Source organism: Leucoraja erinacea, chromosome 2 (assembly GCF_028641065.1).
Source record: "Leucoraja erinacea ecotype New England chromosome 2, Leri_hhj_1, whole genome shotgun sequence".
Lineage (NCBI taxonomy): Eukaryota > Metazoa > Chordata > Chondrichthyes > Rajiformes > Rajidae > Leucoraja > Leucoraja erinaceus.
This window is the reverse complement of record NC_073378.1, coordinates 120632046-120649441: the sequence shown is the minus strand read 5'-3', so window position 1 is coordinate 120649441 and position 17396 is coordinate 120632046. Positions and strand designations below refer to the sequence as shown.

Genomic DNA, 17396 nt, shown 5'->3' with positions numbered 1-17396 from the left:
ATTATGCAGGGGACAGGGACTCTGGAGATTTAGGCTAAGGTGTGAAAACAACAGATCAAAGCAGATGATAAGGAAATGTAAAACGGTTCATCATTAGCTGAAGGGAAAGTGACAACGTGGCATACAATCAGTAAAATTAATCCGAGGGAGAGTCGGAGCACTGAGGTGAAGGTGGGACGGAGAGAGAGAGAAAGCAAGGGTTGCTTAAAGCTAGAGAAATCCATATTCATACCACTGGGTTGTATTTATTTTATGAAAGACACTGCCAGGGGACAGTTGTACACATCTTAGCTCCATTCAGAGGTTAAACAAAATCTTCAGAGAGGAATTTCAGCTCCTTCTGGAGCTGCCATGGAAAATATTGCCTGCCTGAGATCTTGGGTGCTGTCTGTGTGGAGTTTGCACGTTCTCCCCACGACCGCATGGGTTTCATCCGGGTGCTCTGATTTTCTCCCACATTCCAAAGACGTGCAGGATTGTAGGTTAATTAGCCTCTGTACATTTCCCATAATTTGTAGGAAGTAGATGAGAACCTGGGATAACATATAACTTGTGTAAAGGGTTGATGGATGGTCATCATGGACTCTTTTGGCCGAAGGGCCTGTTTCCATGCAGTATCTCTAAAAACTAGACAATGTCCATTATCTCCTTGGCTTCTTCCTTCAAACCCCTCAAAAGCAGATTATCAGTTCCTGAATGTTGATTGATTCTGTCCCATTACTTCGTCCAATATTCGTGTATTATTAATTTTAATTTGTTTGAGCTCCTCATTCACCGCACACCTGTAACCTATTTCCAGAAGCTTTTCTGTATTTTCTTCCACAAAGAGAGACACTAAATATTTAATTTCTCTGACATATTCTCCGTGCTGTAATTGTTATATGGTTATATGGTATGTAATCGTGTGAGAGTGTGTTCTTGTAAGAATGTGGCGTTTCATGGTACAAAACTGTTTTCTCACCATCACTCGAGGCGAAACTAACCTCCCAATCTATGAGTCTGCGCTTGCCTTCTAAAATGTAGACACTCCCCTTCTATGCATATAATCCCACCCACAAGTTAGGAAAAAGATACAGAAATACTAACAGTAACTAACTCAAGCATAAATGGCTCCTTCAAGGGCTTTGTGACATTTTCATTGTGTTTGTTATGCTTCTCACAGCAGTGCTGTCATATTCTTCTTTCCATTTCCTCAACCTCTTTTCCTAACAGGGTACTGTTGAGAGAAAGAATGTGTGTATCGCAACCCGAAACGTCCCCCATCCCTTCTCTCCATAGATGCTGCCTGTCCCGCTGAGTTATTTTGTGTTTATCTTCGATTTAAACCAGCAGCATCTGCAGTCCTTTCCTGCAGGGTACTGTTGGCACATGAACTGAAACCCATTTCCCCACCGTGAACTTTATGCCACACATTCCACTCTTTGACCCAATGCCAATTTCCCTACAGCTCAATGAATATCTGTTCCATCAGTTTAGTTTTATTGAAAAGCTTTTGTTGCGTGCTAACCATACAACGGAAAGACAATAATATTTGAAGGACCCATACCCGTATTGCCTTACACTTCAGTTTGTTCATCCCTGACTGCAATTACCCCAGATGCCAACCAACATTACGGAGGTAAGGGACACTTTACATTTAAGGTCTGGTGTAGATCAGCTTTATGACACCGAATGGCAGGAGGGGCTTGAGGGGTCGAGTGGTCTACTGTTCCTGTTCTCCGATGGGCTCACATTCTTCCTTTAAAGTCAATTTGGTGAGAAGGGCAGAAAAGGGGCTTGAGTCTTTACACCCACCTGCCAGTGTAACATTCTCATCCCCAAGGAGCAGACCCAGAGACACAGTCTCTCATCTTTACTTTGTCTTCCCCAATCTTTGCAACGGGATGTGAGCAATTCCACAAGGATTAATTTAGTTGAGAAGATGAATACAAAGTGCTGAAGTAACTCAGCGGGTCAGGCAGCATCTCCAGAGAAAAGGAAATAGGTGACGAATCGGGTTGGAACCCTTCTTCAGACTCCACAAGGTGCTGGAATAATTCAGTGGGTCAGGCAGCATCTCTGGAGAAAAAGGATGGATGATGTTTCGGGTCAGAACCATATATTTACATATGTTTAGTTTAGTTTATACAGCATGGAAAGAAGCGCATTAGCCAGTTACCGAGTCCACACTGACCAACAATCGTACGCTAGTTCTATCCTACACACTGGGGACAATTTTACAGAAGCCAATTAACCCACAAACCCACACATCTTCGGAGAGTGGGAGGAAACTGGAGCACCCGGAGAAAACCCACGCCGTCACATAGAGAAAATGCAAATGTCGTACAGGCAGAAAAAGGATTTGAGTATAGGAGCAGGAAGGTTCTACTGCAGTTGTACAGGGCCTTGGTGAGACCACACCTGGAGTATTGCGTACAGTTTTGGTCCCCTAATCTGAGGAAAGACATTATTGCCATAGAGGGAGTACAGAGAAGGTTCACCAGACTGATTCCTGGGATGTCAGGACTTTCATATGAAGAAAGACTGGATAGACTCGGTTTGTACCTGCTAGAATTTAGAAGATTGAGGGGGGATCTCATAGAAACTTACAAAATTCTTAAGGGATTGGACAGGCTAGATGCAGGAAGATTGTTCCCGATGTTGGGGAAGTCCAGAACAAGGGGTCACAGTTTAAGGATAAGGGGGAAATAGTTTAGGACCGAGATGAGGAAAACATTGTTCACACAGAGAGTGGTGAATCTGTGGAATTCTCTGCCACAGAAGGTAGTTGAGGCCAGTTCATTGGCTATATTTAAGAGGGAGTTAGATGTGTCCCTTGTGGCTAAAGGGATCAGGGGGTATGGAGAGAAGGCAGGTACAGGATACTGAGTTGGATGATCAGCCATGATCTTATTGAATGGCGGTGCAGGCTCGAAGGGCCGAATGGCCTACTTTTCTATGTTTCTATGTCTACCTGTGGTGAGGATTGAACCTGGGTCCCTGGTGCTGTAAGGTAGCAACTCTACCACTGCGTCACTGTCCTGTCCAATTCGGTGTGTGAGGGAATGCAGCCCGCTTCCTGAGAGTGTAGCGTGGAGGCAACTTCAGCGTCCCCCTCTTGTCAGCCGGCTCATTCACTATTTTTGTTTTTGCTCTCCTCCGCAGCTCAGTACACGAGCCTCCAAGCTCCGGGGAACGCCGCCCGTGTACTGCGAAGCCAAACTGGCAGCTGAGACGTACCAGGCTGCCAAGCAGCAGCTGTTTAAAGCATTGCAGAAAGCCGACCTGGGCATGTGGGTGAAGAAGCCCCCGGAGCAGGATCAGTTTCTGCCTGCCGCGTAGACACCATGGACTGTCGTAATCAAAGTGAACATTCAGCAAAAGCAAATTCTAAAACAAAGTAAACGCTAACCTCAAAATCTCCCCATTTCTTCGGAAGACAGCTCCCATAACCGTTGCCTCATCTCACCCTGCTCTCCCCTCGTTGCAACAGAAAATGCTCATCATTGGCTCCACTGACAACAATCTGCCTGATGGAAGCCTCCAGTTCTCAGAGCTGTAGCTGGGCATCATTCACCAACAAAAGGCTGGCCCAACAAAAGACCCGACATGAAGTCTGAGGGCAAGCATGAATTGTAAAATCAATCCATCTATCTATTCCTGCGAAAAGGTGCTTCTTTCCACCTGTCCATTTGCATTATGAGGTGACCATTGAATACGATTTTGTAATCACTTTCTTATTAATCTGATATTTATATGCTCTTGATGCACAGGTGTTGGGGCTCTGTCCCAGCTTTGAATAGGTGGAAATGACAATTAATTCAACTTTGATTTGAAACAAATAGAAATGCCTCCAGCGTTTATCTGGATCAGTACAGGATGCTACTGAGGGAAATAAGCCCCATCTATTCTGGATGCAGGTGATCTGAAACCAAATAGCAAGAGGTTCATTGAAGCACAACCAACCATTTGGAGGGGACCTCAAACTGAGGCTTTATGGTGGAGCCAATGCGAAGCAATAACTAAAGAGACTGATGTTTGTGGATAGCCTGGTTTGAGATTTGCACTGATACAATTTGGGATTGCAATTGAATAATTGATCGGGCGTTTAGCAGCACCCATCCTGAGATTATGGAACCAGCCTGGAGTCAGTAAAATCACTGCAACAAGGGGAATGGTTCAACTCAAAACATGTCTCCTGTTGAATTAAACTGAAGAAGGGTCCCGACCCGAAACGTCGCCTATTCCTTTTCTCCGGATCACTCCAGTATTTTAGTCTACTCCAGAGTTAAACCAGCATTTCCTTCATTTACAGAGACATTCAACTTACAGCTACCTACCTTCGACATGAGGAGTGAGCAGTGTGTTTGGCACATTGTTGGGTGGGAAGGTGCAATATTGACTCACAATGTACTTTCTCCGGGCCAGCTTGTAAAGAGGCAAACTGCCCTCCCCAGCTGATGCAGGTGTACAGTTGCTCTGCCTTGTAAGTCAGGTCTGGTGGTTGTTGGATAGCCCTGTTGTAAAAGGTGCAACCAACCCCGTTACAAATGGCTGAATTTCAGTCTTGAGTTGGCAGCGGCCCAAAGAGAGTTTACAAACCGTCAAAGATGTATTTACTTGGCGTCATGAAGAACAAGAAAATATTGCATCCGGCTCTTAGCCCAGTTTAGGACCACCTCCATCCACCATCCACCTACCTGCACAAAAATGTAATACGTTTACCCTGAAAGTTATGTGTGACTTCATCTTGTTACGGTTGATATAATTTGTCTAACTTATCATAGGGCCTCCGATGAGAAGCCTCACACAGACTAAATAATGCCCAAGGATGCGGATTCAGGAGACGTGTTTTAGTTTAGCCGGAGCATGAGGAGAGCTAACAAAGTGCTAGGTGTTTAGTACTAGAGGAATGGAATTTTGAATAAAAGTGAAGTTTTGCTAAGCCTGCATTAGTTGGCCCGGTCTTGGAGGGCTGGGTACACTTCTGGTGACCATATTGCAGAGAGAATGGAGAGACCCTGCAGAGAAGATTGACGTGATTGATATCAGAATGTCTACACTGAGAACACATTAACAGACAGGATCCTTCCTTCTCTCGAGAAACAATGGTTGAAGCTAAATAAATTAACCAGGAGACTTTTAAATGATGAAGACTGAAAAGAGCTTTTCAGCTCACGGACATGTCCGTTTTCCCTTCTCACTCCTACCAGTCCACCTGAGTCCCTTCTCCCTTCGTTCCCCTCTGCCCTCAATACCTGGATTCATCACCACTCTCCTCCACCTGGTTCACTCCGCCCACCTCCCACACCTATCCACCTGGGTTTCTTCTCCCTTGGCCGACCCTTCCTGTCCCTTTTCCCACGTGGTTCCATCCGCCTCTCATTCCTCTCTTATCTCGTTCCACGTATCAGCTTCCAACCTCTGTCCCAACCTTCCCCCTTCCTCACCACACCTGGTTCCATCTGCTCACCTTTCCCCACCTCTCCAGCCCGTCTCACCCCTCCCTGTCACCACTTTATACTGATTAACACCCCCCCCCCCCCCCCCCCCCCCCCCCCCCCCCCCCCCTATACCCACAGTCCTGATGCAGGAACTTGAAGGGAAATATTGACCACTTAACTCCACTGCGGGGATTTCGTCCGGGTGCTGCGATTTCCTCCCACAATTCCAAAGAGGTACGGGTTTGTAGAGTACTTGGCTTCAGTAAGTTGTAAAACTGTCCCTGGTGTGTAGGATAGTGGTAGTGCACAGGTGATCGCTGGTCAGCGTGGACTCGGTGGGCCAAAGGGCCTGTTTCTGCACTGTATCCCTCAAGTCTAAAGTCACAGGTGCTGCTCAACCTGCTGAGTTTCTCCTCCAGCAGAGTTTTTTTTTTTGCTTCTGTCTGCAGCATCTGCAATCTCTAGTGTCTGCTTGTGGGGAAGCACGTTACTAGAGGCTATCGATTTGTGACAGTCACCAAGAAATCTCATCAGAAATTCAAAAGAAACCTCTTCATCTAAAGAATGGTGGTAACAAAGAACAGGCTACCACAAGGAGTGGCTGAAGTTAACAGGGCAGATATGCTTACAGGGACAAAGGGCAAGCAAATAAGAAGGAAGGTATTAGATTTAAATGAGGATAAACAGGAAGGGGTTCAAGGACATCAGCATAGACTGGATGGGCTGAATGGCCGGTTTCAGTTCCCAATCCCATTTATTATATGTCTGCTACACAGATAGCTGCACTAATTGTGCCGCCTTTATCAAGGGAGGTGTCTCCCTTTCAAGGGAGATGCTAAAAATGCATTTCGTTGTCTCTGTACTGTACACTGACAATGACAATTAATTGAATCATTTCATTTTTCATTTCATTTCATCAACGGCACAATATCACGGAGACACTTTCAAAGGTGTGGGGTTTATTTTTCTGATTTAAATTCAAAATAGACTAGTTGACATACTTACCAGAACCCCTATCCCATAAGTTAAACGTCCTCGCTAAATTGCCCCGTGCGTAGAGTGGAACTACATAGAACTAGTTTGAACGGGGATCGATGGTCAGCATTGACTCGGTGGGCCGAAAGGCCTGATTCCATGCTGTATCTTTCACTCAGTCCAGCACGTCTATGCAACAATCTTCAAACGCTGGTAAGGCCACAACATCTGCCATGTTCTGCCAAGTGGACATGGTATTTTAACACAAAACGTATAGCTGGAGATATATATAGATAGCGACAAAGATTTGCATATTTAAGTGACGTGTTTTGGACAAGAGGACTGGCTTCCCAGTCAAAGCCCCGTTAGAGGGTTGGATTGGGCAGCTCGTGGGCATCAACGGCGTGTCCAACATGCCCAATCTGCGGCACGGTGGCGCAGCGGTAGCGTTGCTGCCTTACAGCGCATGGTCCCGGGATCGATCCTGACGACGGTGATGTCTCTCTGGAGTATGTCTAACCGCGCGAGTTTCATCCAGATGCTCCGGTTTCTTCCCACACTCCAAAGATGTACAGGGTTATAGGTTAGTTGGCTCTGGTAAGAACAGTAAATTGTCCTTGGTATGTAGGATGGTGTTAGTGTACGGGGGGGGGGGGGGGGGGGGGGGTGATACCTGGTGGGCCGGAGTCGGTGGGCCGAAGGGCCTGTTTCCGCGCTGTATCTCTAAACTAAACTCAGTCCATGGGTTCGCAGGGCTCTTGTGTCCTTCCGCACCTTCTGACGGTAACATTTCCTCTTGGCGCGATACGCCCATTTTCCTTTTCACGGGTCGACTCTGATGTATTTCGAGCGGATACTTTGAACTTCCGCTGCATATTGCTGCTGTGTGGAGGGAATTTAGATTGCCCATCATCTGTCACAGTACGGGATCGGATACTCCAGGTGGTTGGCAGGAACTGGGAGACACAAGAGAGCTCAGGAAATGCGGGAAGCAACATGGCAGCTTTTTTTCCTTTCAGGACTTTGGTTACAGTGTATTTGTGCGGCTCCGGACACATCTGTCTTTTAATTCAACCCCATTAACAGAAAATAGTTTCCATTCCCCATGTTGTGTGTCTACAATTTGTTTGGAGGTCCTTAATATCATGATCATATTCAGCAGCATTTTCCACATTGAGCCGACTGAGTGTTGCCTGATATTTTCGCTGTCTTCATTTTTAAATTGCATTTTTCACAAATGTAAAAAGATGACTATTCCGTGTCACGTGACACACTATGTAACGAGATTGGTTACTTTTGTTCAACTCTGTTAGCATCTGAGAAAGTGCAAGTTTATTTTGAGGATGTATAAAGTGTGTAATGCAATTGGAGCCTTGTACATAAAATAAAATATTGAACATGCAACTTAAAATATAGCTGTCCTGTCGATATTTGCTTGAAAGGTGCTGATCGTAAGGTGACAATTATTCACATAAACTCAAATACATAAGGATAACAGAACCATGGGAAAATGAAGCTGAGGTCGGCTCTTTAACCTGATCACATGAACCCTGACAAGCTTGTTCTGCTGTTACTCCCCATATCCCTTGATGCCGTTTGCATCTAGAAATGTGGTTTAGTTTAGTTCACAGATACAGAATGAAAACGGGCCCTTTGCCGACTGAGTCTGCAATCTCCCACACACTAGTCTATCCTACACCCAAGGGGCAATTTACAGCAGCAAATTAACCTACGATAACCTACAAAACTGTACGCCTTATTTTTTGCGAATGGTATGTTAGCATTCGTAACAAAAGGATTTGAGTATAGGAGCATGGAGGTTCTACTGCAGTTGTACAGGGTCTTGGTGAGACCACACCTGGAGTATTGTGTACAGTTTTGGTCTCCTAATCTGAGGAAAGACATTCTTGCCATAGAGGGAGTACAGAGAAGGTTCCCCAGATTCCTGGGATGTCAGGACTTTCATATGAAGAAAGACTGGATAGACTCGGCTTGTACTCGCTAGAATTTAGAAGATTGAGGGTGGATCTTATAGAAACTTACAAAATTCTTAAGGGGTTGGACAGGCTAGATGCAGGAAGATTGTTCCCGATGTTGGGGGAAGTCCAGAACAAGGGGTCACAGTTTAAGGATAAGGGGGAAATCCTTTAGGACCGAGATGAGAAAAACATTTTTTACACAGAGAGTGGTGAATCTCTGGAATTCTGTGCCGCAGAAGGTAGTTGAGGCCAGTTCATTGGCTATATTTAAGAGGGAGTTAGATGTGGACCATGTGGTTAAGGGAATCAGAGGGTATGGAGAGAAGGCAGGTACAGGATACTGAGTTGGATGATCAGCCATGATCATATTGAATGGCGGTGCAGGCTCGAAGGGCCGAATGGCCTACTCCTGCACCTATTTTCTATGTTTCTATGTTTCTATGCCTATGCCTAAACATTCAGGGCCTTAAGTACGAATGCCTGCAGCTTTCACTTTTTTCAGGTGCCCGTTTCACAAAATGCACAAAATGTAAGGGTGCAAAGGAATTTAGTGAAGGTTCAATTGGGACAAATTAGAGTTCAAAAGGAGACAATCACAATAATGGGAGTGGGCTGTTAGTTCCCTCTCAGGGTCCTCAGGAAGCACAACCTGGACTCTAACCTGCTGCTGACCTTCTACCGCTCGTCCATCGAGAGCCTGCTGACATACTGCATTACAGCATGGTATGGCAGCTGCACCATGGCAGACAGGGAGAGGCTTCAGAGGGTAACCAGGACAGCGCAGAGGATCATTGGTTGCCCTCTCCCCTCCCTGATGGACATCTACACCTCCCGCTGCCTTAGCAGGGCAAAGAAGATCACCAAAGACAGCTCCCATCCTGCGTTTGGACTGTTCGACCTGCTGCCCTCTGGAAGGCGCTATAGGTGCATCAAATCCAGGACAAACAGACTCAGGAATAGCTGCTTCCCGAGAATTATATCTACCATAAATTCAAATCCACACATGCACTGACTACACCGCCCAACACGGACTTCCATCTGTATATATGTATATATGTATGTAGCGCCGTAGAATTTGTGCACCTATTCCCCCCCCCCCCCCCGGTTTTTCTGTTTCTTGTTTTTTGTGTAAAATTGTATGTATGCACTGAGTACGAGCAGCTTTCAGTTTCACTGTACATGTATAGTGACAATAAATGGCATATCGTTATGAGAGAGATGGATGAGCAAATATTCGGGCAACTTTCAGAGAGGCACGGTGGTGCAGCAGTAGAGTTGCTGTCTCACAACGCCAGACAAGCGGGTTTGATCCTGACTACGGGTGCTGTCGGTACGGAGTTTATACCTTCTCCCCGTGACCTGTGAGGGTTTTCTCCTGTACTTGTGAACATTACTGCATGCATCACGTTTAATCGCATCTTGCATGTATTGTAGCGACCAGAACTGCACACAATATTCCAAGCGTGGTCTAACCAATACTTTATACAGCTATAACATGACATCCCAACTCTTGTCCTTGATGGCTCGACTGATAAAGGCAAGCATATGCTAAATGCTTTCTTAACCACCCTGTCCATCTGTGTTGACATTTGTAATCCACGCTCTGTCTGTTCAAAAACACTCCACAGGGACCTGCCATTCACTGAAATTTCCCGATTTAACTCGCCAAAATGCATAATTTTACCCCTTTTTAAAGTAAAAATTCCACCTACCTTCCCTTGCCTATTTTCCCAGTTGTCAATATCCTATTTTAACCTTTGCTAACCTTCCTTATTGTCCACCATACTGTCATTTCCATGACATCGGAAAACTAATCATGCTACCTAATCATCCAAATTATTTAGTTAAGAATTATGACGTGGAAATAGGCCCTTCGGCCCACCGAGTCCGTACTGACCAGCGATCACCCGTACACTAGTTCTATCCTACACACAAGGGACAATTTACAGAAAACAATTGATCAACAAAGCTACACATATTTGGAATGTGGGAGGAAACCAGAGAACCCGATGAAAACCCACGTGGTCCCAGGAAGAACGTGCAATATCCGTACAGTCAGCACCCAATTGAACTCGGGTCTCTGGTGCTGTAAAGCAGCAGTTCTGCAGCAGTTCTACTGCTGCGTTACAATGCCGCCCTTAATACATATCAAATGAGTAGAACCACGATGTTTAGGCACTAAAAAACTCTGAAAAAGGCAGTCAGAAAAGCATCATAAAATTTTTTAAAAGGCATGAAAAAGGCATTTATTTAAAGCATAAAAGGGCATGTATCTCCACCACCAAGATATGGTTAAAAATGAAAATATAAAGGTATACTGCATTAAATGACCAAAGTTGCCTGGTTGCACATAAATACTAGCATTCTTTTCAAATTATCTGGTGTTAGAATATGCCGTCTGTCAGGCAGAATATGCTTCAGTTGTGAAAAACATATTTCTTCCTCAGCTGAGGTCACTGGTACATACCCGAAACAAGCTACGGACTCTATATTCATGCTGATATCTTGTGCATTACAACTACTTTTGAGAACTTTAGCTGTGTTTTGTATTTCTTCAAGATCTTTGTTAGCTAAAATCACTCTCTCACATTTTCCTTTTTGTCGTTACCTACATCATCAGGAACTTTACGAATATCGTCAGTTACTTTGTTGAAAACCTGCAAGTTATTCACTAATGTTTTGCCACGTTTCTCAAGGGAAGTGATAGCTTGTGGGAAGTTTGCAAAATTGGAAGCAATAAACACAAGATTGCGTTGGAGGGACTTTTTCTGCATGATTTCACTGATGATCCTGACTGCAGCAGATTCTTCTTCTTCAAAACAGTTGACAATTTATTTTACCGTTTCAAAATTTGCAGCATAGTAGAGTACAGCAGAGAGCCATGTGCCCCACCTGATCAAAACGGGCTAAGGAGGTAGCGGAATTTCAGGTGCCATTTCCTTGAATAACTGCACATGTGACAGTGCTTTCAGGAAGATTTTCTTGACATTGGAAACCCGGCGATTTGCATTTGGAAACAAGCTATGTATGTGCTTCCCAATTCTATGAAGTCCTTGAGCTAAGCATGTCAAATGCAACATTTTGGGGAATAAAACTTTAAGAGCACGAGTAGCTTTTTTCATGTAGGGAGCTGCATCAGTCACAAACAGAAGAACATTCTCGTGTTTTATACATTCTGGCCAAAGTACAGCAAGTGAAGATGTAAACAACTGAGCAATAGTTGAGCTGTTTGACTTCTCCAATACTTCCGATGTCAACAAATACTCCTTTGATGGTTGACCTGCCTCCAGTGTACCGATGACCACATTGGCAACATATCTCCCCACAGCATCAGTTGTCTCGTCTATTGAGATCCATATTTTGTTGCATGCATCTTCATCTCTAATTTTCTGCACAACAATGTTGAAGTTGTTGTCAACATAATTTTTCCATAATGATGACTCGCTTGGTATATGTTCATCAGTGTGAAGAAGGGTCTCAACCTGAAACATCGCTTATTCCTTCCCTCCTTAAATGCTGCCTCACCCGTTGAGTTTCTCCAGCATTTTTTCTCTACCTTCGATTTTTCCAGCATCTGCAGTTCTTTCTTAAATAGATCTTGGCAAAGACTGAACCAGCGGGCAGCGGCACGAATGAACAAACTACTTTCTTGTAAGTTATACTATGTTAACTCGTTAATAATAACATTATCACGTTAATAATAGCATTAATGTTAATGTGTTAACATAGAAAATGTAATTGTAATCAAGGTACAACTAAAGAAAATAGCACGACTTTTTGGCAAAACGGCAAAAAAAGGCTGATTTAGGCATTATCCTATTGAAATCATCAAAAAATGCATGAAAAGGCACATCGCATTTATGGCAAAATCCTGGCTCTTCAAATGAGCAACAGAGAACCCAGCACTGATCCATGCACACACCACTGGTCACAGGCCTCCAATCTAAAAAACAATCCTCCACAACCACATTCTCTGCCTCCTTAAGGGGACCAAATCTCTCTGTAGCTCTGATAGATGTTCATGTCTTTAATGTAGTTAGAATAATTTAGGATTCTTCTTTATCTTAACTGCCAGGGATATCTCATGGCCCTTTTTTGGCCTCATTCATTCCTTTTTAACTCCTCCATCCCTTATAGAAACATAGACATAGAAACATAGAAAATAGGTGCAGGAGTAGGCCATTCGGCCCTTCGAGCCTGCACCGCCATTCAATATGATCATGGCTGATCATCCAACTCAGTATCCTGTACCTGCCTTCTCTCCATACCCCCTGATCCCTTTAGCCACAAGGGCCACATCTAACTCCCTCTTAAATATAGCCAATGAACTAGCCTCAAATACCTTCTGTGGCAGAGAATTCCAAAGATTCACCACTCTCTGTGTGAAAAATGTTTTCCTCATTTTGGTCCTAAAAGATTTCCCCCTTATCCTTAAACTGTGACCCCTTGTTCTGGACTTCCCCAACATCGGGAACAATCTTCCTGCATCTAGCCTGTTCAACCCCTTAAGAATTTTGTAAGTTTCTATAAGATCCCCCCTCAATCTTCTAAATTCTAGTGGGTACAAGCCGAGTATACTCTGCAAAGTCTGGATGTGTTTGACCGTGGTTATGTATGCCTGCCATTTGTCCCCTTCTTCCTGATCACACCATCAATATTCCTCTTCAAACAAAAGTGAGACGGGTGAAGTTTAAAGGAGATGTGCAGATCAAATATTCTACACAGAGAGATGGGTGCCTGGTCTGGTGAAAGCAGCTTCTGGATAGGCACATGGATATTCAGGGAATGGAGGGATATAGATCACATGCAGGCAGGAAGGATTAATTTAGCTGGGCATTAGATTCAGCTTGGAGATTGTGGGCCAAAGGGCCTGTTTCTGTGCTGTACTGTTTTTGTTTTATGGGAACGTGCTGGTCTTGAACTCCTGCAATATCACTTTTTAAAAGCCACCCACTTGCACAATGTCCATTTATCTGCAAACAGCCTCTCTGATGCCTTCAAAGTTAGTCTTTCCCCCAATTTAGGACTTTAATAGACAATAGGTGCAGGAGTAGGCCATTCGGCCCTTTGAGCCAGCATCACCATTCAATGTGATCATGGCTGATCATCCATCTTAACTTGAGGACTATTCCTAGCTTATTACATGAGAGTCTTGAATAAAATTACGGTGACTGGTCTTAAAAGTTCCCTCACTGACACGTCAATCAGCATGAGGGGAACAAGTTAGTCAAGAACAGTCCGTGTGGATTGCTTTAGGGAAGCTCAGGTCTGACCCGTTTAAAGGCACACATTGAAGAGGTAATAAGAGTGGTGATGAGGGTACAGCATTATATGCAAACATTGACAAAGATGTTGACAAAGTCCCATGGCAATGGAGGATGTGCTCGGTGGGACTTTGTCAAAAAATTATCTGCACCAAAAAGTGAAAGGTAATAGTCAACAGAAAAAGTAATGACAGGAGGCTGAGTGAGACAGTGGTGCAGCGAGTTGCTGTCTTACCTACAGTGCCAGAGATCCGGGTCCGATCCTGACTATGGGTGCTATCTGTACGCAGTTTGTACATTCTCCCCGTGATCTCCGTGGGTTTTCTCCTGGTGCTCTGGTTTCCTCCCACATTCCAAAGAAGTACAGGTTTGTAGGTTAATTGGCTTCAGTAAATTGTCCCTCGTGTGTAGGAGAGAACTCATGTTCAGGTGACTGTTGGCTGGCTGGACTCGGTGGGCAGATGCCACTGCCTCCACACTGTATCTCCAAACTAAAACTGAAACTAAGCCAGAATGTGGTGGGGTTGCACAAGTTGGGCAGAAATGTGGCACATGCCACTGAAGAATTGTGAGGTAATACCTTTGGGGCGGGTAAACAAGAAAGTACATGATCTATGGCCATATTTTCTTGCAATGTTGGCAGCACAGCATGTATTGGCCGGCTCTAATTATCCCACAAAGATGGCATTGAGCTGCCTTCCTGAATCGATGCCGTCCTTCTCATGAAGATGCTCCTGCATTGCTGTTGGCAGAGAGTTGTGGGATTTAGAGCCATCAGCAACAAAGGAACCATAATATATTTCACAATCAGCGTGTGGGAATCGGAGGAATCTGCTTCAGTTCAGTTTGTTTAGTTTATTGTCATGTGTACCGAGGTAGATTGGAAAGTTTTTGTTGCGTGCTATCCAGCCAGCGGAAAGACAATACAAGATACAAGATACATTTATTTATCACATGTGCCAGATGGCACAATGAAATGTGATCACCATACCGACATACAATAAAAATAAAGAACACAACACACGATAGAGTTCAACATAAAAACATCCCCACACAGCAGAATCAAAGTTTCCCACTGTGAGGGAAAGCACCAAAGTCAGTCTCTTCCTCTAATGTTCCCCAATGTTCACCCGTGGCCGGGGCTTCCCCGAGCCCTCCACAGTCACCGCTACGGGTGGCCCAATGTTCAGGCCCACTCGGGGCTGGGGGACATCCTCAGCGGCCTGGACATCAGAGTCGGCTACCTCCTACCGGAGTCTGTGGCTCCCAAAGTCCACAGGCCGCGCTGGGCGGAGATGCAACACTGCCGGCCCTCGGCAAATGGCCCCAGGACTCCGCGATGACGGTCAGCGCCGCCCGCATTGGAAGCTCTCCCAACCCGCAGCAGCAGTGGCCCAACGCTCCGGAGCTCCAAACGGCGATCCGGGTCGGCATCGCCCGCTCCGCGGTGAATCCAGTGCTGCGCCGCCGCTGTTGAAGCTCTGGTCCGGTTCCTGGTCCCCGGCAGGAAAGGCCGCTCCGATCCAGGTGGTAGGCCGCGAGGTGGGAGACGAGGACGCGACTCGGAGAAATAGTCTCGTCCCCGCCAGGAAGCGACTGGGAAACAGTTTCCCCCTTACCCTGCCCCCCTCCCCCACATAGAAAAGTTTCCCCCAAAAACAGACTTTAAACTAACTAAAAAAATGTTAAAGATTGAAAAGACAAACAGGCTGTAGGCAGAGGCTGCCGTCCACGTGGCGCCCCGAGTGGAAATGGTGGAAATACATGATTACAATGAAGCCATTTACAGTGTATGGAAAGTGAGGCATGTTGCTGTAGGAATACAGATTTAAGAGTGCGGAGCGATTGTAAGGCACATATTGATTGTAGATCTGCTTCTGTGGTTAGCACGCAAATAGTGACCTGGGTTGTGCGCCACCTTGTAAGTATGTACTGATGGTATTGCTATGCACCAGTTGCCCTTGTCCCTCTTGATGGTGCAGTCAGAGAAGCATGGGTAAGCAGGTGGTCACAGGAAGAATGCACAAACTCCGTACAGATAGTACCCGTAGTCAGGGTCGAACCCGGGTCCCCGGCCCTGTGAGGCTGCAACTCTGTCACTGCGCCACCCTCCACTCTATATAGAGATACCGACCAGTTTGATGGTTATCTAAGTCTTTTACTTCAGAATGCACTATTATTTCCATTTAAAATCATTAAACAGAGTTTATAACAGAGACACCAAAGAATAGACAATCCTAGCCTTGCAATGAAGTCAAATAAATGGATCAGAAGGATTGCCTGATGAATTCTGAATATGTTCATCTGAGCAGTCAAACTAATTATCAGTATTCACAGATTTAATGGCCACACTCAGGGGCTTCTTAGATCTCTGTTAATGCGATAATGCAATTAGATTGTCATTAAATAGCCTGGCTAGGTGTGAAAATAATGAGCTGTCTTTGCGCTCATGAGCAGCTGAAGAGCTTTGACCAACTGTGTTGGCAAGAATATTTTGGAAGGTTTAGGGCTGATTACTTTGGAATTTCATGTCAATGGAGTTTTATTTGTATTTTACTGCAATAGTTCATGTGGACCCCACGGAATCATTGAGCCCCATGAAGTATTGTCCATAGTCCTAGACGGCCCATGAATCCTGGATTTGCATGGGAGATATAGGGAATCACTCAAAATCTATGACCCAAGGAACTGCAGATACTGGAAGCTGAGCTAAACACAAAGTGCTGGAGTAACTCATCAGGGCAGGCAGCATCCATGGAGGGAATGGATAGGGTGGTGTTTCGGGTCGGGACCCTTCTTCAGACCAGAAACGTTACCTATCCATTCCCTCCACCAAGAGCGCACATTGTGTCTTTGTATGAGTACATAAGTGTTCTCTTGCCTCTCTCTGTCACCATTTCTTAATTGTTCACCACCAGGTACAGTGGCGCAGTGGCAGTGTTGCTGCCTCAGAGACGCAGCTTTGATCCCATCTGTACGGAGTTTGTATGTTCTCCCTGTAACTATGTGGGTTTCCTCTGGGTGCTTCGGTTTCCTTCCACGCTCCAAAGACGTACAGATTTGTAGGTTAACTGGCTTTGGTTAAATTGTAAATTGTCCCTAGTGCTACTGTAGGGGGTGATCGCTGGTCATCGTGGACTCGGTGGGCCTTAAGGGCCTGTTTGCATGCTGTATCTCTAAAGTCTAAAGTAAAGGTGAAGTTACTGTAACGCTGACCACTGGAAAATGAAGTAGAAACATTTGAAATAGGATGACAGAAGGACTGCACCACCTCCTAAACCAGTGATTCCCAACCTGGGGCCATGGCAAATTTCAGGGGGGCCACAGGGAAATTTGGGGATTTAGGGGGCCACAGGTTCAACGAAGGGGGTCACAGAGCTACCACCCTGTTGCCTCCTAAATTTCAGTTCTAATAAATTTAAATCTATGTAGTTGAAATATTTTTGATGTTTGTGGAATAGAATAAAAGAGAATATATGTGCAATTAATAGACACTGATATTTTTATGGAAGATATTATAATATTGAAGTACTTTTTTTCCGCTAATAGTGTCAGGGGGGCCACAGAAAAATTAAAAGATCCCAAGGGGGCCATGAGCTAAAAAAGGTTGGGAACCACTGTCCTAAACCACTGTGCAAGCCATCTACCCATGAAGTATCTGTGGGTCTCACACGGGCCCCATCAGAACCCACAGGCGTGGAGTGGAAGCAAGCTACCCTCAGTCAAGTGGAGCTGCCTAAAATATCATGCATTGT

At 45.1% G+C, this 17396-nt stretch overlaps 1 protein-coding gene across 1 annotated transcript in view; it reads left to right on the top strand.

Moving 5' to 3' along the window:
* The window catches only part of adarb2 (adenosine deaminase RNA specific B2 (inactive)), a 321765-nt gene extending 316670 nt beyond the window's left edge, over positions 1-5095 (top strand). Inside the window, exon 10 of the mRNA XM_055649994.1 lies at positions 3145-5095. Within this exon, the coding sequence (XP_055505969.1) occupies positions 3145-3321 (177 nt within the window). The 3' untranslated portion in view covers positions 3322-5095. The remainder of the gene's footprint in view (positions 1-3144) is intronic.
* The last annotated feature ends 12301 nt before the right edge of the window (positions 5096-17396 follow it).